Source organism: Triturus cristatus, chromosome 4_2 (genome assembly GCF_964204655.1).
Source record: "Triturus cristatus chromosome 4_2, aTriCri1.1, whole genome shotgun sequence".
Lineage (NCBI taxonomy): Eukaryota > Metazoa > Chordata > Amphibia > Caudata > Salamandridae > Triturus > Triturus cristatus.
Window position 1 is genome coordinate 156,878,717 of NC_140586.1, and position 26,649 is coordinate 156,905,365.

Here is a 26,649-nt window from a genome sequence, read left to right on the forward strand (position 1 = left end):
CAACAGAAAAGTCCTCTTCACTGAGTTTCCATCTGTTAAATAATGTTTTCCCCTGGCTACTCTCAGCAGCCTATGCTGCTTCTGTAAATTCCTAACATGTACTACGAAATATTTCCTAGCTCTCATCCAGTTGTAAGCCGGTGCTGGAGTACGCAAACAATCATGTGACATGTCTGTGCTATGTGGGCAACATTCCCTGTCCTTGAGCCAGCTGCCACTTTCTGTCTCTTTGCCAACTGAGTATTGCTTGCTTCTGCCTGTTGATGTGACAATATGGCACAGGCTGTTCATACCCACTCAACTAACTGCTGTTTACTGCTTGCTTTAGGTTGTTTCCGCATTTCTAGTCTTTGGTCAGATTTTCTCTGGAGCTTGCAATGTTTCTTGCACACTTGTCATATTGGTGGAGAGGAATATTAAACTAATCATACTTTAAACTAACCAGTACTACAAAAGAAAGTGTAAACATCTACTCTTTTTCGGCCTGTGAACATACAGGAGGACCCTTGCTGGTAAAGCTAAGCGCACGACCTGGCTTTATGGCCATCGCTAAGAGCAAAGAGGGAGCCTCCTCGTTGAAGAGCTTTGGAAATTACTGGTTGAGACCCCAGCAGAAAGGCTGAATGCTTAGGAGCCCATGACACTACCTCTTCACTGCCTCAACTGACATATATTGACGCAAATATGTTTTCCCACTGTTTTGAGGGCAGGCCAAAGCTACCCTTCTCTGTAAATGAGAATTTGCCATTGTAATGGTAAAGACATTCGTGGCTGCAGAGATACTGCGTCATCGTCCTACATATCATCTCCCTCCCAGATATGGCTGGTCCGAGGCTAAACTGACCAACGATAAGGCATCTGGCATAATGACCCTCTCACTTATAGTGGACTCTGTAAATGAGGGTGTTGTGTTCTACAGAATAGGAGAAATGTGTCCAATGCACTGAAAGCCGCAGAGTATGTATTTAGCATTGTAATGCATTATATCCATACCTTCGACCAGTGCTGTTTAGTTCAACGCCACCTTCAACATGTGCCTGACCCTCTGTTCCGACCTCGCACATGTAGAGCTGCGACTACTACCTGCTACCAACTGTCCTATCACAATGTTTTCCAGGACCAATGCAACAGATGTAATGTCTGCTTCCTATACAAGCTTGTGGTGTCTTTTGAATTTTTACATACTACTACTGCGACTGTTGGTAGTTTAGGAAAAATGCCCCCAGTCGTCATAATGCAGGAACAGGAAAAATACCCTGAAATGTTGCAGGTGCAAGAAGGGAAATGCTACTTACCAGTATGCATCTGTTCTTGGCATGTAGAGCTGCAGATCTACACACTGTGCATAGATCGCCATCTGGTGTTGGGCCTGGATGTTTGCAGTTGTTTTTCCTCTTGGAAAGTCTTTGGCAGTCACGAGGTATGTGACTCCTCCCTTGGATCATATTGCGCATGGGCCTCGGCTCCATCCTCAGATTGTTTTTCACCAGCGGGGAAATGATGGAGCGTAGTAATAAGCAGTGAAGATGCCCATGTGTGGTGTATCTAAATAAGATAAACTGGAACAGATAAAGGTAGCCAGGGAGGCGGGTGTAGATCTGCAGCTCTACATGCCAAGAACAGATGCATACTGGTAAGTAGCATTTCCCGTTCGAGGCATATGAGCTGCAGATTACACACTGTGCATAGATTATATAGCAGTACTCGCTCCTAGCGGCGACCACCAGTATCTGTTGCAGTCGTTTGAAACAATGTTTTGAGTTGCTCAGTTTGCACATCTACACAATAGTGTTTGGTGAAAGTGTGCTGTGTAGACCATGTAGCTGCTCTGCAGATATATCTAAGGGAATGTTCCCTAAAAATGCCATGGAAGCGCCTATCTTACGTGTAGAGTGGGCTTTAGGGGGAACAGTGAGCATACGTTTGGCTTTGTGGTAGCAAATCTGTATGCATTTGACAATCCACCTAGCTATCCCAGATTTGGAGATAAGGTTGCCTTTGTGTGGTGATGAGAAAGACACAAACAGTTGTTTGGTCTTACAAAAGGGTTGTGTTCTCTCGATGTAGTAGAGTAAGGCTCGTTTGACATCTAGTGTGTGGAGAGCTCTTTCTGCAATGGTCTGTGGTTGCGAGAAGAATACGGGCAGTTCCACAGATTGGTTTAGGTGAAAGGGAGAAATGACTTTAGGGAGGAATTTTGGATTAGTGCGGAGAGCAACCTTATTATGGTGCATTTGTAGAAAGGGTTCTTGAATGGTGAGTGCTTGTATCTCACTGACCCTTCTGAGGGAAGTAATGGCTACAAGAAAAGCAGTTTTTCCATGTTAGGAATTGAAGTTCACATTTGTGTAGAGGTTCAAAGGGAGGCCCCATTAGTCTTGTGAGAACGATGTTTAGGTTCCACACAGGTCAGGGTGGCACTCTGGGGGGAATTATTCTTTTGAGGCCTTCCATGAAGGCTTTTATGGCAGGTACTCTAAAGAGTGATAGATGTTGCCTGTTTTGTAGATAAGCTGCTATAGCCGCAAGGTGCAGTCTAATAGACGTGTAGGCTAGGTTGCATCTTTGTAGGTGTAGTAAATAGCCTATGATGTGTTGAATGGACACATCTAGGGGATTGAAGTTATTGTTGTGACAATAGATCACAAAACGTTTCCACTTGGCTGCGTAGCAAGCTCTAGTGGTAGGTCGTCTAGCTTCTCTAATGACGTTCATACAGTCAGGGGGAAGGTTAAGATAACTGAATTCTAGGATTTCAGGAGCCAGATTGCAAGGTTGAGCTGAGCTGGGTCCGGGTGCCTGATCTCTCCATGGTTCTGGGTTAAGAGGCGTGGAGAGAGGTGTAACTTTTGGTGCGGTACTACAGATAGTTCCAGCAGAGTGGTGTACCACGGTTGTCTGGCCCAAGTTGGAGCTACTAGAAGGAGAGTGAGGGAGTGTTGCTGTAGTTTGTGCACCACTAATGGAATGAGTGGGAGAGGCGGAAAGGCGTACGCAAATCTCCCTGACCAGTTCATCCATATCTCATTACTTTTGGACAATGGGTGTGAATACCTGGCGGCAAAGCTTGGGCATTTGGTGTTTTCGTGGGTTGCGAAGAGGTCTATCTGTGGATGCCCCCACATTTGAAAGTAGGGGTGAAGAACTTGTGGATGGAGTTCCCACTCGTGGATCTGTTGTGTTTGTCTGCTCAGCAGATCGGCCATAGTGTTTTGGACTCCTGGGACATGTTGGGCTAGGAGAAAGATGTCTTGGGGTATGGCCCATCTCCATATGCTCTGTGCTAGCTGAGAGAGCTGCGGAGAGTGTGTGCCGCCTTGTTTCTGTATATAGTACATGGCTGTCATGTTGTCTGTGCGGACTAAGACGGCCTTGCCTGAGACATGTGTTTGAAAGGCCTTTAGGGCTAAGAATATGGCTAGTAATTCCAGATGGTTGATGTGGAGTAACTTTTGTTGAGGTGTCCACCTGCCCTGCATGGTGAGATGTAGTAGGTGAGCTCCCCAGCCGGAGAGCGATGCGTCCACTGTCAGTACTATCTGAGGAATCGGCTCCAGGAACGGTCGCCCTTTGGAAAGGTTTTTGGTGGTCCACCACTGCAGAGAGGGATGGGCACGACCGTCTACCAACACCAGATCTGTCAATTGACCCTGGGCCTGGTTCCATTGGCGTGCTAAGCACTCTTGGAGAGGACGCATCTGGAGTCTTGCGTGCGGTACTATGAATATGCAAGAGGCCATCATTCCTATAAGTTGCATGAACACTCGAGCTGGAAGAGAGTGTTCCGGTTGAAATTTGGCACGTAGAGCCTGAATGCTTGCTATCCTGGCAGGACTGGGATAGGCTAGCACTTTTGAGGTGTCTATGGTGGCACCGAGGTATTGTTTTACTTGGGACGGTTGCAGATGGGACTTTGCGTGGTTTACTGTGAAGCCCAGTTTGTGAAGTAGTTAGGATAGTGGCGTGAGTGTGTTGTACACACTGGTTGTATGAGCTGGCTTTTATGAGCCAGTCATCTAGGTATGGGAAGACGTGGATGTGTTGTCTTTGCAGGTTTGCTGCCACTACCGCTAGGCACTTGGTAAACACCTGTGGTGCTGTGGTGACTCCGAATGGGAGTACTCTGAATTGATAGTGTTGACCGTCCACTACAAATCTGAGAAACTTCCTGTGAGTGTGGTGAACGGGAATGTGGAAATAGGCGTCCTTGAGGTCTAGGGTGGCAAGGAAGTCGTTCTGGGAGAGTAGGGGAAGTACCTGCTGGAGTGTGACCATGTGGAGATGGTCTGAGTGTATGTAGTGGTTTAGGGGTCTGAGGTTTAGGATGAGCCTTAGAGTGTCATCCCTTTTCGGTATGAGAAAATATAGGGAGTAAACTCCCATGTTGTGTTGGTGGGCAGGAACTGGTTATATTGCACTCTTTTGTAGGCGGGAGATGACCTCCTGCTTTAGAAGTGACAAATGTTCCTGTGACATTGGGCGCTGCTTGGGTGGAATGTTTGGGGGGGTAGATGTTAGTTCGAGGGAGTAGCCTGACCGAATTATCTGTGTCACCCATCTGTCTGAGGTGATGGTAGTCCAGACAGGAAGCAAATTATGGAGTCTGCCCCCGACCGGAGTGGGATGGTTTGGGGGGAGTAGAGGGAAGTCATTGGGCGCGGGTGAAGGCAGATCGGGAGGTGTTCGTTTTGCCTCTTCCTTTATCATTGTTACCCCTGTAGCCGCCTCTCTGGTAACCCCTAGTGAAGGTGGATTGGGTAGGGGCCTTATAGGAAGTGGAGGCGCTGTTGGAGGAGTAGCCTCTGGAGTTGTTTCTAAAGGATGAGCGGCGAAAGGAGCGCCTGGGAGCTTGCGACTGCAATGCTCCCATAGATTTTGCCGTGTCGGTGTCCTTTTTCATTTTTTCAAGGGCGACGTTGGGGCCAAACAGATGTTGCTCGTCAAAGGGGTGGTTGAGGATGGAACTCTGCACCTCGGGTTTGAAACCTGAAATTTGTAGCCAGGCATGCCTACGCAGGAGGATGCTGGTGTTAATTGCCCTAGAGGCGGTGTCAGCTACATCGAGGGCGCAACGAATGGAGGTGTTGGTGATGATTTTGCCCTCCTGGATTAGCTTGTTGGCCCTTTTCTTGTATTTGTCAGGGAGGGGGTGTTGCATTATGGCTTCGAGTTCATCATAATGTGCCCTGTCATATCTTGCTAAAAGCGCTTGGGTGTTTGCAATGCGCCATATGTTGGCAGCCTGTGATGCAGTTCGCTTGCCAGAGGCGTCCAGGAGTTTGGACTCCTTATCGGGTGGTGGAGCCTCACCTGATGCCTGGGAGTTTGCACGCTTCCTCGCATTGGAGACTACTAGGGAGTCTAGTGGTGCAGGGCCTCTAATGTAGGTGGGGTCTGTAGGGGCGGCCTTATATTTTTTGTCAATGTGAGGGTTGATGACCCTGGCCCTGACCGGGTCTTTAAAGACCTCCGGTGTGTGCTTAATAACCCCTTTAAGCATGGGCAGAATGGAAGTGGCCCTCTGTGTAGTGTCAAAAGTATCTAGGAGGAAGTCCTCCTCCACGGGGTCTGTATGGAGATCAACTCCGTGGTAGTGTGCAGCCCTATGGAGCAGTTGGTTAAACCCCATTGTGTCTTCAGGGGGGGACGGTATTGAACGGTAAAGGTCGTCCTGCGGGACGTTAGGGATGTTGTAGTCGTCCCATGGGTCTGGGAAGCCTGTAGGCGTGGGGTCCCCTGTGGGCTGGTTATCCGGCCCGTCCCCTGTGTCGACGTAGACGTCGTCATCATCCTCATCAGGAGAGGGTGTGGGAGAGTGATGAGGTGGGGGAGGCGGAGGAGAAGGTGGAGGTGGAGAAGGCAGTCTCAAAGGGGAGGTAGCAAAGTATCTTCTCTTTGGAGGTGGAGCTGGGGCAGGCTTGTCCAGCAGTCTCTTTTTGATGCTGAGCATCAAATGTCCAGTTTTAGGGTCCTTGACAAGTGTTTTTTGTAGTGGATCTGGCCAAAATAGTTCATCTGTGGGGGGCTGATCCTTCAGTGCCGAAGGTGTCGGAGCCTTAGGTGTCTTAGGCTTGGACTCTGCATCGGTTCGTTGTTTTGTACCGTGGGGCTTCGAAATGTCTGTTTGTTTCCTCGGTTCCGAGATGACTTTCGGCTTTGAGGTGTGGATTTCGAGGGCCTTTGGTTTTTTGCTCGGCTCAGGGGATGGTGTCGGTACAGAGGAGCTAGAGCCAGTCTTCGGCGCCGAGTGCTTCGGTGTGGAGCTCGGCGCGGAGGAGGAGGAGGCCGTCTTCTTTTTTGGTGCTGGTGCCGAGGAGTGTTTCTCGGCACCGATGGCAGGCTGGCTCGAGTCGCCGGAAGGCTTGATGGGCTTCTTAACCAGGCCCGAAGGCGAGGTATGGGAAGCAGTGTCTTTGGTCGTGCCTAGGCCCGAGGGCAAAGGCGTGACCGAAGTCTTTTTCGATGTCGAGGGTGGAGGTCGATGTTAGTACTCACGCCCCTCTGTGCCGGAGTGATGTCCTCGACATCGGAGGCGTCAGCTTCGGAGGTGCTGACGAGGCCCTCTTTGGTGTGCTGCTCTTCTGGAACATCGACGCCTTCTCCGAAGATGTCGGGGATCGAAGTCGACAAATGAGCCATTGTTCTCCTCGCTCGTCGGTCCCGAATAGTCTTCTTCCAATGGAAGGATTGGCAAGCCGGACAGTCTCTTGCCTCGTGTTCTGGTGAGAGGCAGAGGTTGCACACCTCATGTAGATCGGTGTGGGGAAATTTCGACCAACATTGAGGAAATTTTTTGAATGGCGTCCTTTCCATCAGCCAGGACAGGAGTTCAGGTAGGCCCGAAGGCCTTCGTCGACGACCGGAATCGAAAACTTTGAATGATGAGTCGCGTCGAGTGTGGAGATCGCGATCGAAACAATACCGAGGAAAGGGAAAGGATTGCGCGCCGATCAGAAGAACTGAAACGGTTCGGAACCGGAGCGCGAAGAACACATCCGAGCCCGATGGCGGACAAAAACAATCTGAGGATGGAGTCGAGGCCCATGCGCAATATGAATCAAGGGAGGAGTCACATACCTCGTGACTTCCAAAGACTTTCCAAGAGGAAAAACAACTGCAAACATCCGGGCCCAACACCAGATGGCGATCTATGCACAGTGTAATCTGCAGCTCATATGCCTCGAACAGAATGTTCTCTCTGTTACACTAGAAACGATCCTCCCGCTGCTTCTGTGCTATTGATGCATAGTTTGTTCGTGCCAATCATATGCCAACTAGGCAGCATTTATTGTGTTTCCTATTCTATATTTGAGGTGTTTGGGCTGCAATCTCTGGGTCTAGTTTCTGAGTTCTGTTTGACTTTTCCTGTGGTGTAGAAGCCCTGTACTGCTGCTTCTATGAACGTGTCTGCAAGCAAAAGGCACTGTTGCAGAACACACAAAGTAGTTTCAAGGGACTAATTGAAGATATCCGTTTCTAGGCTACAGTTGCATTGGGCAATGGCTCGAAGGATTCAAACTGTGTGGGCCTCCAGTTCCTTTTGATCAATAGAATTTCCACAGCCCTTCACTCCTTTCAAGCAATGAGTTATGCAATGGCCATAAAATTAAACTACATTTCTGCCTTTTCAGCTTGGTTTAGGGGCTTTCTACTCCAACAGGTCAATGGAAGCTGAAGTTAGTTTAAAATCCAATGCAGTAGTGGCCAGTGCCCCAGTGGCTGGAGCGGAGACTCATTTCAATGTAAAATCTTTGGCTCTGGAGTCGTCTTTTGTTGGTGTGACATTTTGTCCAGTATGATGTTGAAGTCAATGCAATATTGGTTAATTTTAAAATAAACAGCAGAGTTTCTATTAGCCTGAACTAAAGTCTGAGCCTGCTTGTGTCACAAACCATCAGTTTGATAGTCTCCTGGCAGTAGAATTATAGCATCTTTACTGGAGTGTGCAGTTGAATACCACATTGCAACTAAAGACATAAACGTTCTTCAGAAACTTGCACTTAATACAGTGATTGAGGATGCTGATGTTACTGTCAATACTGTAGCGGCCTAGTTCAGTGCTTAATTTGAGCCTGTGGTTTCAGCACCAGCATTTAATTGTCAAGACAGGCAGCTATGACAGTCTGCCACATGGTGGCGCTGTTTATCTTCGTTAGAGATGCGCACAACAACTGTTGTTTCTAAATTCAAATGCCTAATACCCTCTGCACAAGTCATTCTAATAGTTTTGAGGTCCTGGAATAGTCTGAATTGTCACACTTGTAGGAGTAGGATAGTAGCTGTGTTTGCATTGTCATTGAATCGCTGGCAGGAGCTATGGGTAGTGCGAGCGGAAGTGACCTCCTAAGAAGGGCCCTGGCACTTATTTTTCTACAAATGAAGCACTGGCCTAGTTTCAAACATTCAGTCTGTCGATACCGAAAGGTTGATTTGTAGATGTTTCAAACGACTGGTGATTCAACCTTTTGATGCAAAGTACCCGATGCTAATGGACGCGAAGCTATAAAACAGCAGTGTGCTAAATGAGCGGAATTACCACTACCAATTAAGACCTCCAGCCTTTGGGCAGTACAATTAGACTACTGTGGAAGAGGATTACGCACAATAAACTGCGCAGAAACTACCAACATACTTGCTAAGAATACACCAGGTCACCACGGGAGTACTACCTGTTGAATTAACATGTCAGAGCAGTGCAAAAGGAATGCAGAGTAACACAGTGTCTCAAAAGAATCCAGACCAATAATGTAAATGCACCCAGGCTGCAGTATCACTGAATGAGTCCTGGATTCTTATGCAACAAATACACATGCCAAATGCCCGGCATTCAGGGACTCCGATCTTATAACATACGTGTCCTGAATACGAAACATGACAATGAACATTGGCCTAACTCCGCAGTTACGTGTAGTGGGTGAGCCGCAGACATCGACTCCTACAGAGGACATCTTACCCCGGTTTACTTGCTGTACTGGTAGGAGTAGGCAGCATGTTCGGAGGCGTTCTCCATGGTGACTTGCTGTGGAGGCTGACCGCTGCTGTCCTGTGCCGGTTAAAAGACAAAAAGACAAGTTGAAAGGACATGCAGAACCCATCCACCTTCACACAAATGCAGCTCTTGAAAAGGGGTGCTCTGACATAGCTCAGAGAGCTGAAAGAGGTGTAGGGGGATACACACCAGGACTGAGGTGCACTGGCAGAGCAGTGAATGAGCCCCAGGCCTGGAACTGCACAGATGGTACAGCTCAGGTTTGAGGAGCATTTCCAACACAGCAGATAGGGCTCATGGTGCAACAGCAACAGGGCTGCAAGGGGCAGAGGTGAGGTGCACTGAGAAGGCAGAGTGTTGGTTCTGGTGGTGAAATACCAGGAAGAGACTCCGGGGAGGATTAATCCGGCCAAGCAGCGCGTGGGGCACCAGCTAGTCAAAAGAGAGGTGTATAGCAGAGCTATGTGTGGCCCAGTCCTAAGAGGTGGTGGGGCTGCAGAGCTGTCAATTCCAGTCCAGATTCTGCACCTCTCCCTGCTGCTATGAACCCGAACTTCAAGCTTCAAGGGTGTGTGCAGCTGAGGTCTGCCTGCTGACCCTGCGGTCTCTATGGCCTCGGGGTATAGAAGGCGGCTGGCTTACCTCCACGGAGACACTGGAAGGCACAGGTGTGTACTGAGGGATGTATGTTCCCTGCATAGCTGCAGCTGCTGGCAGGTACTGAAGGATAAAACAGACAAGATGGGAGTCAGAGGAGGCCAAGCTTTTGAAGAGACAGAAGCCCATTATTGGGGAAAGCAAAGGGTTGCACCAGGCATGGAGGGTCTCATCTTCCACGTGACAGGCACACTGTCGCCCCTCCTGCCACCAACAGAAAGACTGACGCCCACATAGTCACAGTTGACAACAAATACTGACATGTCACATCTGATAAGAAAAATACACAATTCCTGGAGCACAAAAGAAGACATGAAAAGCACCTTAGAAATGTGTAATGCAGTAAGTGATGATAATAAACCTCTGAGGGAAATTTACTCATCCTCCCCTTTGACAGTAGGTTCTTTTTGTTTCCTGAGGGTCACGTGAGCATTAATCATGAGCCCTTGGAATAGCTTTAGAAATCTTTTTAATCTACAGGATCTGCTTAAAAAGCCCGGTTCTTCACATTTGTGCGTGCACCTCCAGACAGAAGTCTAAACCCTTTAAAAACTGGACTTATTCACACCTGCTTAGAGGAAAAAATGTGGAGAAAGGGACATGAAGAAAAGACGATAAAGGACAGATGGGACATCCGGAACCCTGGAACATTCGTCCCAGCACAGCCGCCTCCAGTAATGAGGTTTATAAACACCTCAGGGGGAGGGAGCAGTGGGAGAGAACTCGGATGCAACCCACTGCATCATAGTACAGACTTTGTACAGACTCGATAGCGCGCTTGTGTAATTGACACATCCCGACCAATTTGTTTTAAAGATGTTACCAAGTTTCAACCCAGGCAAATATTATGCAATTGTAATCTCACCTAAACCCATGTAATCAGGTTTCCAGTAAATCTCGTGATCTTTTTTTTGTTTATGATTTTTGCATAATTTTTGGTTTCAGGAGACTTGTTGGATTAGAAAATATTTTGTGAGCGCTGTGAAACTGTATGTGTGCAGCAGCCACCATTCACCACGAGACAGAAGCTGTACGGAAAATACATTGAGCAATGGCTGGTCTGACTTTTGTATGCTAGGGTGTACGTCGTCATGCAGACAACCACCTAAGCATATTTCTTGCCATACATATACTTCGTATGAAAATGATGAGTTATTACGTGTGCCAAAAGGAACAATTTTGCTTACTTGGTACCCGTTTGTAGCTTGTGGTGCTATAGCTTCCATTTACTTTGCACGCTCCTGCCATCTAGTGCTGGCTGTGTAGACTGCAAGCTGCATATGGCCATGTCTAAACTGGGGTGGCAGAGTGGGCTAAAGAACGGTGATGGATCAAACCCAGATCTGTTGACTGGGTGTGAGTGTTTGATTGGTTCTGATGCTCTGTTCATCACCACCCCCTTTTGTACCGCTTTGCTCGCCATAAGTTGGCAGGGTATGCTCAGACGTGAGTCCCTTGCTCACTTTGCCACTGGATTCAAGCAAGTCTGGCTGAAGACGGCTGAAATGCCAGAAACCGGTCCTAGGAAGCTTGTTTCCGGTCCAGGGAAGGCATGGCTTGGCAGTTTGGGCTGGACTGTTCCCATGAGGCACAGGGTCAGACTGATTTGCATATGGCCATGTCTAAACTGGGGTGGCAGAGTGGGCTAAAGAACGGCGATGGATCAAACCCAGATCTGTTGACTGGGTGTGAGTGTTTGATTGGTTCTGATGCTCCGTCCATCACCACCCCCTTTTGTACCACCATTCACCACGAGACAGAAGCTGTACGGAAAATACACTGTGCAATGGCTGGTCTGCATTTTGTATGCTAGGGTGTACGTCGTCATGCAGACAACCACCTAAGCATATTTCTTGCTATACATATACTTCGTATGAAAATGATGAGTTATTACGTGTGCCAAAAGGAACAATTTTGCTTACTTGGTACCCGTTTGTAGCTTGTGGTGCTATAGCTTCCATTTACTTTGCACGCTCCTGCCATCTAGTGCTGGCTGTGTAGATTGCAAGCTGTTTTTATTTGGTTTTGAGATGACTTGTATCCCTCCTCGAAACCATGAAACCCTGAATGTACCGGGCAAAGATGTCCATCTCACATTGTGTTCTCTCCAACGGTGAATCCCGAAAGTAAGTGTAGTGAAACAAAGCAGTACAATAATGTGTACAGTTGCATTGTGTAAGAAATTGTAATGCATGTAACCAGAGGCGTAACAAAACTTGCGGGGGGGGGGGGCTGCAAAGTGCATGAAGGAGTCCCCCACGCTCCGGACCCAGTCATGATCTCTCAGGCCCCCTGCACAGTGCTGGAGGGGGCCCCTGCGACACAGGAGCTGTGTGAGCTATTGTTACGCCACTGCATGTAATGTAAAGCTATTGTAGCATCAGCTCTTATCAAGGGGTGTGCAAAATGTGCGTAATTTGCTCTTGCGTAATTACGTTAAATCACACATTATTACATGAAATGCAAACCCATCACTTTGTGCTATATTTTAGCGCGAAATACATTTTCATTTTAATTTTTGGTGTTGGGCGCATTGAAGCAAAAGCACAGCAAACAACAGCCGCTTGCGTTCAGTTGTTCCTGTGTGTTCGTGGTAAACTTTTAGCATGAAAGGCATGTAATTAGGCAAAGTGGCTTAACGGTGTAATTTTGGGAATGTGCATAACAAGAGTAATAAAACGTTGCCAAAATGACCAATGGGTATAATTTAAATTTTGCCAAGGCCTACTTTTATCCAGGGAGGTGGTAGGGAGCATATGACGTTACTAGCAGTTTGTAGAATGCTGTAGATCACATGCTTTACATAGACCAACAAAAAGCAGTGCTTTCCCCCACCAGTGGTGGCTTGTGAACCATCAATGAAGGTGTTTGGAGTAAAGTTTTTAGGACTGTTAGATCGACTTGAATATTTTCAAATGTGTAGTATGGACCACCTCTCAACTTTACAGATGCCTGTGAGTGGTATGTTTCCAAAGAAAGTGATTGTGTCTCTCTTTTGCAAGAATGTGTTCCTGGCACAGCGTGATGAATGCATTGATTCTATTAGATTTATCTGCGGCTTTTGACACAGTGAACCATAACTTACTGATCACACGGCTTTCAGAGGCAGGGATAAAGGAGACAGCTCTTAAACTGATTGAAGACTATCCGGGCAACAAGGTTCAGTTTGTTCAGATCGGAAACTCCTCCTCAGAGCATTTTATGCTCCCCTGTGGTGTGCCACACTGTTCTTTATTAAGCCCTACATTGTTCAACCTTTATGTGAACCCCTTGGCTCAAATAATCAGGCAGTTTGGCTTCTCAGTGATATCTTACACAGATGATACCCAGTTAGTGGTGTCAATCTCAAGCAATGCGGAGGAAACAGCAGACTTATTTAACTGCTGTATGACCCAGGTTAACTGTTGCATGCGTTTGAACTGCTTAAGGTTGAACGGGGGTAGGACGGAGGTACTCCTGTTGGGCACGGATACTTCCTTCTGGTTGCATAGGTGGTGGACAGCTGGCTTGGTAGATCTACCAGCCTGAGTCAAAAAGGTGAAGAACTTGGGTTTCGTATTCGATGATAATCTGACCTTTAAACATCAGATCAGCCATCTTACCTCTACTTTCTTCTTCATCCTTCAGATAATCATGAAAGTGTGTCCCTTCATACCGCCAAATACCTTGAAAACACTCGTGGCAGCAATAGCCCTGTCCAGACTTGATTACGGTAATGCTCTTTACATGGGCATCCAAAATCAGCATTTACTTAAGCTGCAACGTCTTCAAAATGCAGCGGCTAGACTGCTGCTGGCTATTCTTAATTCCAGCTAACCTCCCACGGACTGAGAATGCTTCACTGGCTTCCGGTTCAAAAAAGGACAACATTTAAATCGTTATGCCTAGCTTTCAAGGCATTGGTCCTCAGTACCTGAAGCAACACCTAACCCGGTATCTACCCATCAGAAATTTACAATCATTGCAGAGCAAACTCCTTCAGACCCCCAGATTGAAGAAAGCTCGCTGGGGCAGAAAAAGTTTTGTGCTGAGGACAGTTAAATCATGGAATTTGCTCCCGACTGACATAAAAAACAGCCAAACACTACTATCCTTCAGACAATCATTAAAAACATGGCTTTTTGCCAACTAAATCTCTGTTTCTACTCTTCTTCCGGCAAACTTTTCGTCCAGCGCCTAGACGCCCTTGGGCATTCGTGCGCTATATAAGTTTTCAAATCAAAGCAATGTGTTATTTATACATTTTAAAACCCCAAAACGCCTGCATTAAGTGCTATAGCAAAACACATTTCGAAAAATATAACATTTGAGTGGTCCATTAAATCCTCATGTGTGAAATGGAAGGTGCTATTGTGAAAACAGCAATATGAGAACACTTGTACTGTATCCACAAAATGAACAGGGGGGGCGTAAGGGCGCTTTTTGAAAAAAGGTCCAGCTATGTGTGCCCTCAGAAAATACAAAAATGATAACAGAGCTGATCCTATAAGTGAGATGAGAAAAGGGGAGGAATGTGTTCACGGACACTTAAAATATTGGATATTGAGGCCCTCACACAAACTCAAGGGTATCGTAATTCACGTTACCCCTTCGAATGTATTGCATCATCATCGGGCTGCTCCTGCGTCGAGTCGGCTGGTGCAATACCCGACGGGCTCTTGTTTAAGGAGCACTTTTATGGAGATCTTTTTTAATCCAATGAAGCCGGTGGATGCATGCGTGTGTGGGGCTCTAAAGTGATGTAGATGAAAATACGTTGGTATTTAAAAATAGGGGTCGAAGTACTTGCTCAACTAATTTATTAGGAAGTCTTCTCCCCTAGTTAAAAGATTCTGAGGTTAAGTGTTATTAACCTAGAGTTATTAACTAAGTTATATACACTGCCTCAGTTGGGTCGACATGTTTCTCGCTCCATTTAGAGAAGTACTCTGGCGATTCTTCAGGACCAAAAAGATGTTTATCTATCTACATCTAAAAATTAAACATTATATCTAAATAAACAGAATGCATTCTCTGTCACAAATTTAGTGTTACCTGCAGCTCGGTCTACCTGTAGGGGGATAAAGGCCAAGGAGGTTACAGAAAGCATGGTATAGTCACTGTCTGTTTACATTAAATATCTCGTGAACCACTGAGTGCAAATGTGGTGAAAGTGCACTCTAAACGTGCAGGGTGAAAAAAACTAAGTGAAGAATGAACCCTGTGAAGTGACTTCTACTATACACGGTGTTGGTAAAATTAATAAATGGACTTACCCTAACAATTCATAAGGATAGTCCACTGCAGTTCCTGGTAGATGAACGCAAGGAGTTCCTCGCGTTCTGTAATCATATATGGACACAGCTAGAGGAACGGGGGTAGTTAAAAATGACAAACTCCAGGGTCATGGTGGCCCCTTCTCTTATTGTTGTAGATACATCGTGAATTTTGCAAAAATGCTTGAGAAACACATATTTTCTGATTTAAAAACCCTCCTTTCTATATAATCGTGAAGGTAAGGTGGATCATTTTTTTGCAGAGAATTACATTCAATAAAAGCTATGGCTGTGACCCTAATGTTTGATGAAGGTGCTGTCCCTAGTCTCTTACTTAATGCATGTGTTTGCCGAAATGGCTGCCCCAACCTTTATATATGGATCGCTGTTTGCTGTGATTATATCGAAAAACCCACGATAAAGCACTACGCAAACTGGGTAGGCGTATAGTGATATCTCGTTAGAGGCTAGCTCTCATAGTCAATGCTGACTGCTTATTGTGTGAAGCTCAGGGATAAATATCACATTTAGTGTAAAACTTTAAGCTTCGGAGGGGTCGTGATGAACGATCGACTCGCGTCCTCGTTAAAGCTTATGCCTAAACTCTACAAGCTCTCATAGTCAATGCTGACTGTTTATTGTGTGAAGCCCAGGGATAAATATCACATTTAGTGTAAATCATTACGCTTCGGTGGGGTCGTGGTGAACAATCGACTCGCGTCCTCGTTAAAGCTTATGTCTTAATTCTACAAGGTGCCCGTTTATTTGTTGACTAAATGGGTCCCGTAGTATCAAGTAAAATCATCTAATACCCCTACTTTGTATTTGAGAGTTAAAACAAAGAGGATCAGAGATTAAAAAAGAAAGTCTACTTACTGACACGCCGAGTCCGTGTCTCGTACACACCTACCCCGTTCTACCAGGACTGGGCGGCGGTGTGTAGAATCTCGTTGCCGTATTTGAAGACGGCGTTTGACGTGGTCCCGGAAGTGATGGGGACACTAGGGGTTGCATAGCCTAACAGCGGCCGGTGGTGAATACGGTCGCCATCTTGGGTGAGGGTCAAGTTACGTTGATTATTTGTCGTACAACTGCTCTTCAAGTACAGTCGCTCTGATTTTTTAATCGTTAGGGCATATCGCCCCTGGGACCCAGGTGTATTTTGCGAGTCTGCTTAATTACATTGTTGTCATAAACATCTGAAGGGGCAACATATTTTTTCAAAAAAGCGATTGATGTTAAAAATATATTTAGAGGCTGCCATCCCCAGTTGCATACTCTGTATTGTGGGTCTGTATGATTCACTCTAAATCATTTCTTTAGGCTTTCCCTATGGAGTACGCTGTATAGACCACTGTATAGACCACTCGAACCTCTATAACAGTATAGGAGAGTGCAGTATGTCAAGAGTTAGTGTTAATGAATGCGTGATTCAAGGAGGTTTAATGGAAGCCCAAGGAATAGCGTCATTCAATCCTGTCACATGAGTACCCAACCTGTACACCCACCTCTGCTCTTTTGCAAGTAAAGCATCCTTGGTGATGTTCGAAAATGATTCCAATATGAGCCAGGTGAATGACTCTGGGAGATGTCCTTTTTCTAGAAAGTGGGTGCACATTCTGGTGGTGATTTTTTTGCAGCGAAAATTGCTGCGGTGTTCAGTCATGCGTATTTTAATGGGGCGGGTGGTCATGCCAACATATTGCAGTCTACAGGGGCATGTGATGAGATATATGCAATTCGCTGTGTTGCAATTTGTATGGCGACGTAGCTCCCATTTAAAATTATTGTTAAAGAGGACAGACTTGTGTGTTGTGGTCATGGGACATACTGAGCACGAGCCACACTTGTACTGTGTCACCACCAAAGCTTCAGTTAACTTGTCCGGAGAGGAGCTCATGCCTCACACACACACATTTTCCATGTGTCCAACAACCTAATACTCATTTGTTTAATGTTTTGGGAATATATATCTTCCATGAAAAAACAATGTAAGTCAACAGTTAGATTAATTGACAGAATCCTATAATATTATTGTTTTCACGTTTGAGAACAAAAGAAAAAAGTCAGAAAAGCAGGGGCTCCATTGGAGTGAAGGAGTTTCACCCCGCTCCAGAGATGAAAAATAAAATGGTAATGAATTTAATTCATTACCATTTTGTTTCTTCGTGAACCCATTCTTTCACATCAAGGGGCATGGCCTGCTGAGTAGAAGCAGTTGTGGGCTGCTAGTGCACTAGTTTATAGTGCGCATGTCCCTTTGGCTAGTCTGATATGCACACTATAAACCTCTCAACCCAGGTGTGTTAGACAGCTGGGTTGGGAGCCAGCACAAGCCTTTACTGTCTTCAGGAGTGCCGAGAGACTCCACTCCTTCCAATCATAGCGCTTCTCTCATACTGAGCAGCACCAGGATTGGTTAAGTAGGTTAGCTGGGGCCCTGGTGTGACATCGGAAAAGAAGAGGACCGGAGCGAGGAGGACGTGCCTGTGCAAGCATGTAAGTGTTTTTAATTTATTTATCGTTTATTTATGTTTTGTATTTAAATTATGCCTCCACCCATTTGCCTGCCCTTCCAATCGGCGTACTTGCCAGCCGCCACTGCAGAACAATCAATCTCAATCAGTAGAGTCCAAGTCTGTGTTAGCCATTGGTTCCTGCTTCCTATGTTTGGGCATTTTCTGGGGGTTTTCCGCGACTGAAACATGCTCCGAATGGCTTAACTTAAATACCGATGCCTCGCTGCGTGGGTCTTGCTCAGTGTTACTTTGGCTGTTGGTGGCTTAGAGAGGGATGGAGAATACAGTCTCAGAGGCACTTCTAGTCTTGGAAAATAAGGTCAATGCTGTAACAAAAACATTTCGATGGGAATATTAGAACGCATAAGCAATCATCTAAAGTATTATGATAGAAATAGTGCAGTATTAGAGTACCAAATGAAATGTTCCGCTGTGCAAATATAGCATTCAATGGTATGAACCCACAGAGTTACAGCGCACTGAAGTGAACATCTAGGAAAATGCCTTAAACGTACTTCACCATGAGTGAATATGCACTTTCCAGCATCACACCAACATACATCTTAGAACTATTCCGATAGTTATCTGCAAGATACCAATCCTTTGCACAGACAACACTGCATCATAGCTACATACCCGACTAGGGATACCGGTCTAGAAAACCATCTGCTCAGGCCGAGCAATGAACAACCAACCAACCATCTCAAAGAAACATGGTAATATCTTTTTCCACACCCATTAATACACATAACAAATATAGAAATGCTTATCTGGGTCAAAGCCAATTTACTTTCACAACAACCATCATAAACCAACAGTAAACTAGACATATCCCTGCTAAACAAACAGAACCAATCGATAGAAATGCTAGTACCCTACGGAAAAGCTACCCCAATCATGAAAGCACTAGAGTGCCATACTAATTAAGAAACTCCACGTGTTACCACAGAAATACACCCTTCTAGAGCCACAAATGCACAGCATCCTATGGAAAAAAATTGACCTTTAGGGAAGGTTTCATATAGTTACTCTAGCAGTGGTGCACTGCAATAGCATTATTGTATAAACACTGCACTATAATGTGTCAAATTCCTACCAATTCCAAAGAAACACTATAGGCCCGATTTACGAGTTTGGCGGACAGGGTACTCTTTCACAATCGCGATGGAAAACCTGTCCGCCAAACCCCGGTCCACCTGCCTCATTTAATGATGGGCGGACCTTAACTTTTCCATCGATGGAGCCACTTCGGTAAGCTTCCTCCGAAGGCCTCACATATTAGGGGCCATCAAAGGAAGTACATGACATCGCCCAATCGTTTTACGGAGGGTCGTGTAATGTATTTGTTTCTGTCTGTTGCCGCCAAGAAAAACCTAACAGTGAGGAACAAAAAAAACATAACAATGATTTTCAAAAACGAACTACTGCTTTAGCAGCTTGTTGGAAAAAAAACTTCTGAAAACGTTTGCTGTATGGCCATCAAAACCGACAGCAGCCGTCCATCTAACTTTTTGTATATTGGCAGGAATCGTCGTGACGGCCTTTCCTTTCAATGTACAGAGATGACCGCTGGGCAAGTAGCCCTCTCTAAATCTGACAGATGCTACTCCACTAGGATGGTGGAGATCATGTCATCTGCAACTCTGAAAAATGGAGCACCAGCCATCAAACTCTGAATCAACCCCTTTATGCTATTGTCCTATTAGAAAAACATCTTTATACTGTGCCAAATCCCTGTATTAGAGCAACACAGAGTTGGAAGAGTCCCCGCTGCTGATAGAAATCTGTAAATCTTTATGGGCCAGGGTAGCGACGCACCTTCTCATTTTCTAATTTTGACAAGCCAGATAGGGGAAAGCAGGTGAAATGATGTGAACCAGTGGCAAGTCAACTCAAATGAAAAGGGAGGAAGAGAAAACGGATGGAGGGAAACAGATTCCGCTTGGCAGCCATTACAGCTATACAGTATTCCCTATGCCCAAGTGCCCCTGCATGTATGACTGCCTGGGTGAAAAACATGACATTTCTGTGGCTTCAAAGTACCATTCTGCAGGTTCAAGGTGCAGGATCTGGTAGCTGAAGTGCCCGACGCCCACCAGTACCACTCAAAACATGCGTTTTGATCCCGCCTCCGCCCCATACAAAAATGAAATAGCAAGTTGTGCCCTGCCTCCTTACTTGGAAGCTGTGACTTCTCGCCAGTTGCCAGAAGTAGTTTCCCCGAGAGCCGTCGTGATCCCGCCCCTGAAATAAACAGGAAACGAGACATAAGGGCAGGAGGACATGTCCTGATACATACACCCAATAATAGCAAGACAGGATAAGAGAGTGGAAGCAGGCACAAAAACAGGCAAACATGGGGCCACAGAAAGAGAGAACTTTAATCTAGACCTTGAGGGGGCAGGTTAAGGTATGTTATAATTTCATGTTGCAATGTCTTGCGTTTTCACAGTCTGTGCTTAGAAGGTAAGAGCAGACATTTCCAATGTAACAATATAAGTATGTGTCGCTATTTATGTGATTCTGTCGGCTTTCAATTTGCATAGAATGTAAAACATGGGTAGGCCTGATAAGAGCCAGGAAACAAATTGCAAATGTATACGGACTGTACTGGGTGACAGACAAATGTATTGCATATATACACTGACAAACTGGTAAATAATAAGTAAAACTTAAAATCTATTTACATTGTAAGCCTGTATCAGCGTGCGCACTCCTACAAATTACAGAGGCATTACACTAAAGGAGAAGTAAAAATACTGGCTTGGGAAGGTGTTCTTCTGCCATCCTTCAATGGCGTGTAGGGGATAACAGAGATAATGGTTTTTTTTTAATAACATCTTTTTATTAAAGTTTGCATAACATCATACATCCATAGATCAAAAGGATTCATATTAAACAAGACAGTGAAGCGCTTCGTTCCCAGTTGGTTACACATCGATTCCAATATCTCCCCCTCCTCCACGCCCGAAAGCTGGTGTATCTGTGAGATGTCTAGACCACGGTGGACCTCCTCTCGGTGCAAAGGGGGAAGCACAGATACTGCCCCTGTTTACGTTTCATTTCCCCCATAGGCTCTCCCATTTCTGTGGGCACCCTCTACTCTGATATACAGCTTTTTCTGAAAACATACACCAATCCATATCTCGCTCCCATTCCACCCAGGTTGGCGGCTCCGGTACCCCCCATTTCCGGGCAATATTCTGTTTAGCGATCATGAAACCCAAAGTGACCCAGAGTTGGTTGGAGCGGTTCATATCAGTAGCCGCCCACATATGTAGTTATCACCGTTTGGGTGCCGCCGGTAGGATGACGCCACTAACTCCGCTCACCCCCACAAGGTTCCAAATACGTCTGGATGACAGGGCATTCCCAGAGTGTGTGATAGAAGGTGCCAGTCCCTCCGCATCTCCTTGTACACTCGTCGTTAATACTTCTACCTCTCTTAACCAGCAAGGTACGTGAGATGTAGGTTCTATGCAGGATCTTTAGCTGATTGACCGCAGGCGTGCAGGCTTGATGATATGGCCACTTCTCGTGGGAAGGACATCGCAGCTTGCCAGTCCTCCTCCTCTAAGTCCCCCAGGTCCGCTTGCCAGCGCCTCAGTAGCTGCTGCAGTGGATCAGGAGTATTGTCGATTATCTTACGATAGGTAAGTGCGATCATTTTACGGCCTATGTGCTCCATGAGTAACCTATCTTCCAAAGGTGAGACCTCGGGCACTTCTCCCTCTGTTCGGAGCACTGACTTCAAAGCGTGCTTTATTTGTGTGTACCTAAACACTTACCCAGCAGATAGATCGTACTCTCTTTGAAGCTCGGAGAACGTAAGCATTTTACCTTTTTTAACAAGGTCACCTACTGTTGAAAAGCCAATAGTTTCCCGTCTGTCGAATACTCGATATCTAATGAGCTTGCCCAGTATCTCAGAATGTCATAGGGGTCTGATCATTGTTTTTTTAAACGTATTTTTATTGGCATTTCTGATATACAACACATTATCATGAAAGCAATGATCACAATACACAGTCAACCTGATCAACATATTACTATGTCAGCCTGCTAAGGTGTACACGCATGGTTGGGACAGTCATGTTCAGAAGGAGAACTGTAGAACATCCTGGATGAGTATAAAGGTGAGATGAGGAGCGGAGACTGCCCCTTTAACAATGTAAACACTTTGCACTAGACCTGATGGTAAGAGGATGTATGCAGACCACATTTCCCATCTAGTAAATGTCAGCCTAGGCCCATCAATCTCATCAACAAATTGATTACTCGCTGCTTAGTAAGTGCCTTCCCCAGGCGAGTTTAGCGAATATGCTTCATAACTTTACAGTCATCTAGGGGAATTATAGAGGCCAATATGTGTAACTAATAAAACGTAACTAAAAACAAACTGTTCTTTCCCAGGGGTTCTTCTGTTAAACCAATATTAATCGTGTAGAGCGTTGGGTATACGAAGGTGGGGCGTTACTCCATCTCCCTTCAAAGATAGGGTTAGGGGAGGTGCCTTTGTAACGAATATGCTACTTACCAGTATGCATCTGTTCTTGGCATGTAGGGCTGCTGACATTCATATCTGTGCATAGATCGCCGCCTAGTGTTGGGACCGGATGATTGCTCATTGTTGTCCTGGAAGAGTCTTCGAAGTATCACGAGATAGGTGACTCCTCCCCTGGACCACAGTGCGCATGGGCATCCTCTCCATCCTTAGATTGTTTTTCGTCATTGTGGCAGTGATGGAGTAGATACAGTAAGTGATGACCATGCTATACAGTAAGTCTGAGTGCTGCAGCCGCTACAGGCGCCGGGGAGGAGGGTGGGCGATATGAATGTCAGCAGCCCTACATGCCAAGAACAGATGCATACTGGTAAGTAGCATATTCGGTTCGAGGCATGTGGGATGCTGAATTCATATCTGTGCATAGATTATATAGCAGTCCCACCATTAGCGGCGGCTGCCCGTGCCAGCTGCAGCAGTCTGAAAAAGCGTTTTGAGAACAGCCTGTCCTACAGCTGCCTGCTGTTTTGAATGTACATCTACGCAGTAATGCTTGGTAAATGTATGTATAGTGGACCATGTAGCTGCTCTACATATTTCCTCTAAAGGAATGTTACCCAGGAAAGCCATGGACGCATTTAACTTCCGTGTGGAGTGGGCCCTTGGGGGAATCGTTAATGTGCGTTTAGCTTTTTGATAGCAAATTTGAATACATTTAACGATCCATCTGGCTATCCCTGCTTTGGAAATGGCGTTGCCTTTGTGTTGTGGAGAAAAGGCAACGAAGAGTTGTTGTGTTTTCCTAAAACCCTTTGTTCTGTCTATATAGTACATGAGAGCCCTCTTTAGATCTAGTGTATGGAGCATCCTCTCTGCGACATTTTCTGGATTAGGAAAGAAAGGCGGCAGTTCAATAGTCTGATTCATGTGGAACTGCAATATGACTTTAGGCATGAACGTGGGGTTGGTACGTAGTACAACCCTATTTGCGTGAACCTGTATGAATGGCTCTTGAATGGTTAGTGCCTGGAGTTCACTAACTCTTCTCAACGAAGTGATCGCCACTAAGAAAGCTACTTTCCAGGTTAGGAATTGAATCTCACATGAATGTAGAGGTTCAATAGGTGGACCCATTAATCTGGTGAGGACCACATTTAGGTTCCACACTGGAGCCGGTGGATGCCTTGGAGGAATCACTCTTTTGAGTCCCTCTAAGAAGGCTTTGATGGCGGGCACCCTGAATAAAGAGAGGTGCTGCCTGTTTTGAAGATAGGCGGCTAACGCGGTGAGGTGTATACGGATGGAACTATACGCCAGATTGCATCTGTATAAGTATAACAGGTAACAGATGATGTTTTGAATGGATGCATCCAACGGATTAATGTCATTGTGAGTACAGTAAATGACAAACCTTTTCCATTTAGCCGCATAGCAAGCCCTGGTTGTGGGTCTCCTGGCCTCCTTGATGATATCCATACATTCAGGAGGCAGGTTGAGGTAGCCAAACTCTAAGACTTCAGGAGCCAGATCTCTAGGTTTAGCTGCTGCGGATCTGGGTGCTGAATTGCGCCAAGGTTCTGTGTTAAAAGTTGGGGTGTTAGCCGCAGTCTTTGATGCGGTACCACGGAAAGTTCTAGAAACGTGGTGTACCATGGCTGGCATGCCCACGTGGGAGCAACTAGGATGAGTGTTAGGGAGTGTTGCCGCAGTTTGCGTGCCACCAGCGGTATCAAGGGCGCTGGGGGAAAAGCGTACGCAAATCTGCCGGTCCAGTTCATCCATATCGCATTGCCCTGTGACTGCGGATGTGGGAACCTGGCAGCAAAGCTTTGGCATTTTGCGTTTTCGTTTGTGGCGAATAGGTCTATCTCTGGATGACCCCACTGTTGGAAGTACGGTTGGAGTACTGACGGATGTAGCTCCCACTCGTGCATCTGGTGGCTGTGTCTGCTGAGCAGATCCGCCATCTGGTTGTCCTTGCCCGGGAGGTGTTCCGCCATGAGGAATAGGTTCCTCTGAATGGCCCACTTCCACATGCTCTGAGCCAGATGAGACAACTGTGGAGAGTGTGTTCCTCCCTGTTTCTGTATGTAGTACATGGCAGTCATGTTGTCCGTCCGGATCAACACGACTTTGTTGCACAAGTGTACTTTGAATGCCTTCATTGCCAGGAAGATCGCCATCAGTTCCAGAAGGTTGATGTGCATCTTCTTTTGCTGTGTCGTCCATAGTCCCTGCACTGTGTACGTGAGTACATGAGCTCCCCATCCCTGTAGAAACGCGTCCGCCGTCAGTATTATTTGTGGAACAGGCTCTTGGAACGGTCGGCCCTTGCAAAGGTTTTGTGGATTCCACCAATGCAGAGAGTTGGATGCCCGACCGCTCACCAACACTAGGTCTGTCAATTTTCCTTGAGCCTGATTCCATTGACGTGCCAAGCACTCCTGAAGCGGGCGCATGTGTAGTCTCGCGTGCGGGACTATGAAGATGCAGGAGGCCATCATGCCTATCAGCTGCATGAACACTCGCGCTGGAAGGGAGTGTTGAGGTTTGAACTTTGTGATCAGCAGTTGCATGCTGTTGATCCTTACCAAATTTGGCTGAGCTGTGGCTTCCAGAGTGTTTATGGTCGCGCCCAGGTACTGGCGCACGTGTGCGGGTTGAAGATGTGATTTTGGATAATTTATTGAGAATCCTAGACTGTGAAGAAGGTGAATGGTGTGGGATATGTGGCTGGCACATTGCTGGGCTGACTTTGCCTGAACAAGCCAGTCGTCCAGGTAAGGGAAGACGTGAATGTGCTGTCTCCGTAAATGTGCAGCCACTGTCGCTAGGCACTTGGTAAAGACCCTGGGTGCTGTTGTTACTCCGAAAGGGAGAACTTTGAACTGATAATGTTGATCCTGAATAGTGAACCTGAGATATTTTCTGTGTGATGGGTGTATGGGTATGTGGAAATACGCATCTTTCAAATCCAGTGTGGCTAGGAAGTCTCCCTGACTGAGTAACGGTAGAACCTGCTGGAGGGTGAGCATATGAAAATGCTCTGACAGAATGTAGTGGTTGAGGGGTCTCAGGTCTAGTATAGGTCTGAGAGATCCATCCTTTTTTGGGACCAAGAAGTACAGAGAGTACACTCCTGTCCCCTGTTGGTTTATGGGCACGACTTCTATTGCACCTTTTTGCAGCATACTTAGTACTTCCTGCTGCAATAATGCCAAGTGCTCTAAGGACATAGGACGGTGCTTTGGCGGTATGTTGGGTGGAGTGGACGTTAATTCGAGACAGTAACCGTACTGGATAATTTCCCTGACCCACCTGTCTGTGGTGAGGTTTTTCCACGTGGACAGGAACCGCTGGAGTCTCCCCCCGACAGGTGTTATGTGGTCGGGGGGCAGGGAGAAGGCGTCACTGTTTGTTTTTGGGGGAGGACCTGGTGTTGCCATACCCACGTCCTCTGCCTTTGGTGCTGGATCCACGATATCCACCTCTATTGTTTTTATCATAGGTACTTTGTGTATTCCCTTTATTGTACTGCTGCTGGGACCCCTGACCTCTAGCTGCTCCTCTATTCCCGGGGCGACGAAAGGAGCCACTCCGAAACTGCTGCGACTGCAGAGCCCCCATAGATTTTGCAGTTTCAGTGTCTTTCTTAATTTTTTCGAGGGTAGTGTCAACCTCGGGGCCAAATAAAAAGTCTGGGTTGACCGGTTGATTTAAGATATTGTTTTGAATTTCAGGTTTGAAGCCTGAGATTCTCAACCATGCGTGCCTCCTCAACATTACACTAGTGTTGATCGCCCTCGCTGCAGTGTCGGCTGCATCTAGTGCGCATTTGATGGACGCATTTGTGAGGAGTTTGCCCTCTCTGATAAGGAGCTCCGCTGCCTCTTTGTAATCATCTGGCAAGTGTTGTAGCAGCGATTCTAGAGTGTCATAGTGTGACTTATCATTACGGGCCAGGAGTGCCTGGGTGTTGGCAATGCGCCAGATGTTTGCTGCTTGAGCTGCTATCCTTTTGCCTGATGTCTCCAGCACTTTGGACTCCTTGTCGGGGGAGGAGCATCATCTGTTGTTTGTGAATGTGCTTGTTTGCGAGCATTAGAAACAACCATGGAGTCTAATGGTAATTGACCCTTAATGTACATAGGGTCTCCGGGTGCTGGCTTGTATTTTTTCTCGATTCTCGGGTTCAACACCCGTGCCCTGGTTGTTTCTTTAAAAATGTCTTTAGCAGGTTTTAGAACCCCCTTCAACATTGGCAGAGTTTTGACGGTTTTCTCAGAGGACGCGAACGTGTCCACCAAGAAATCCTCCTCTACAGTATCAGAATGGAGTTCTACTCCATGATTGGCAGCAGCCCGTTCAATGAGGGCATTAAAGGCAGCAGTATCCTCTGTGGGAGATGTCTTTATATTATAAAGCTGCGTGTCAGGAGCATCTGGTGCGTTACCCTGGTCGGTGGGGTCTCCCCATGCCTGATCTGGGTCTTGCAGGTGGTCATCAGGATCGATATCCACCGGATAAGTGGTATCATCCCCCATATAGTCCTCTCCGTCATCTGCCTCCGAATGCGTTGGAGAAAAAGACGGTGGGTCCTGAAGGTAGGGTTGAAAGGTTTCTTGAAGCACTGGTGTGGAACTTGCTGGCAGTTTCTGTTTTAAAGGAATCTTGTATGACTCCAAACCCTTCTCTGGTGTAATTTTCCGCTTGCGGAGCAGCAGC

General features: G+C 46.4%; 1 protein-coding gene across 1 annotated transcript in view; it reads right to left on the reverse strand.

The window, feature by feature from the left end:
• The window catches only part of RBMS2 (RNA binding motif single stranded interacting protein 2), a 299,496-nt gene that overhangs the window by 5,402 nt on the left and 267,445 nt on the right, over window positions 1-26,649 (reverse strand). The window contains exons 12-14 of the mRNA XM_085599894.1: window positions 19,599-19,664; window positions 9,632-9,709; window positions 8,954-9,043 (exon numbers count right to left, since the gene is read on the reverse strand). Coding sequence (XP_085456020.1) covers window positions 8,960-9,043; window positions 9,632-9,709; window positions 19,599-19,664 — 228 coding nt within the window. The 3' untranslated portion in view covers window positions 8,954-8,959. The remainder of the gene's footprint in view (window positions 1-8,953; window positions 9,044-9,631; window positions 9,710-19,598; window positions 19,665-26,649) is intronic.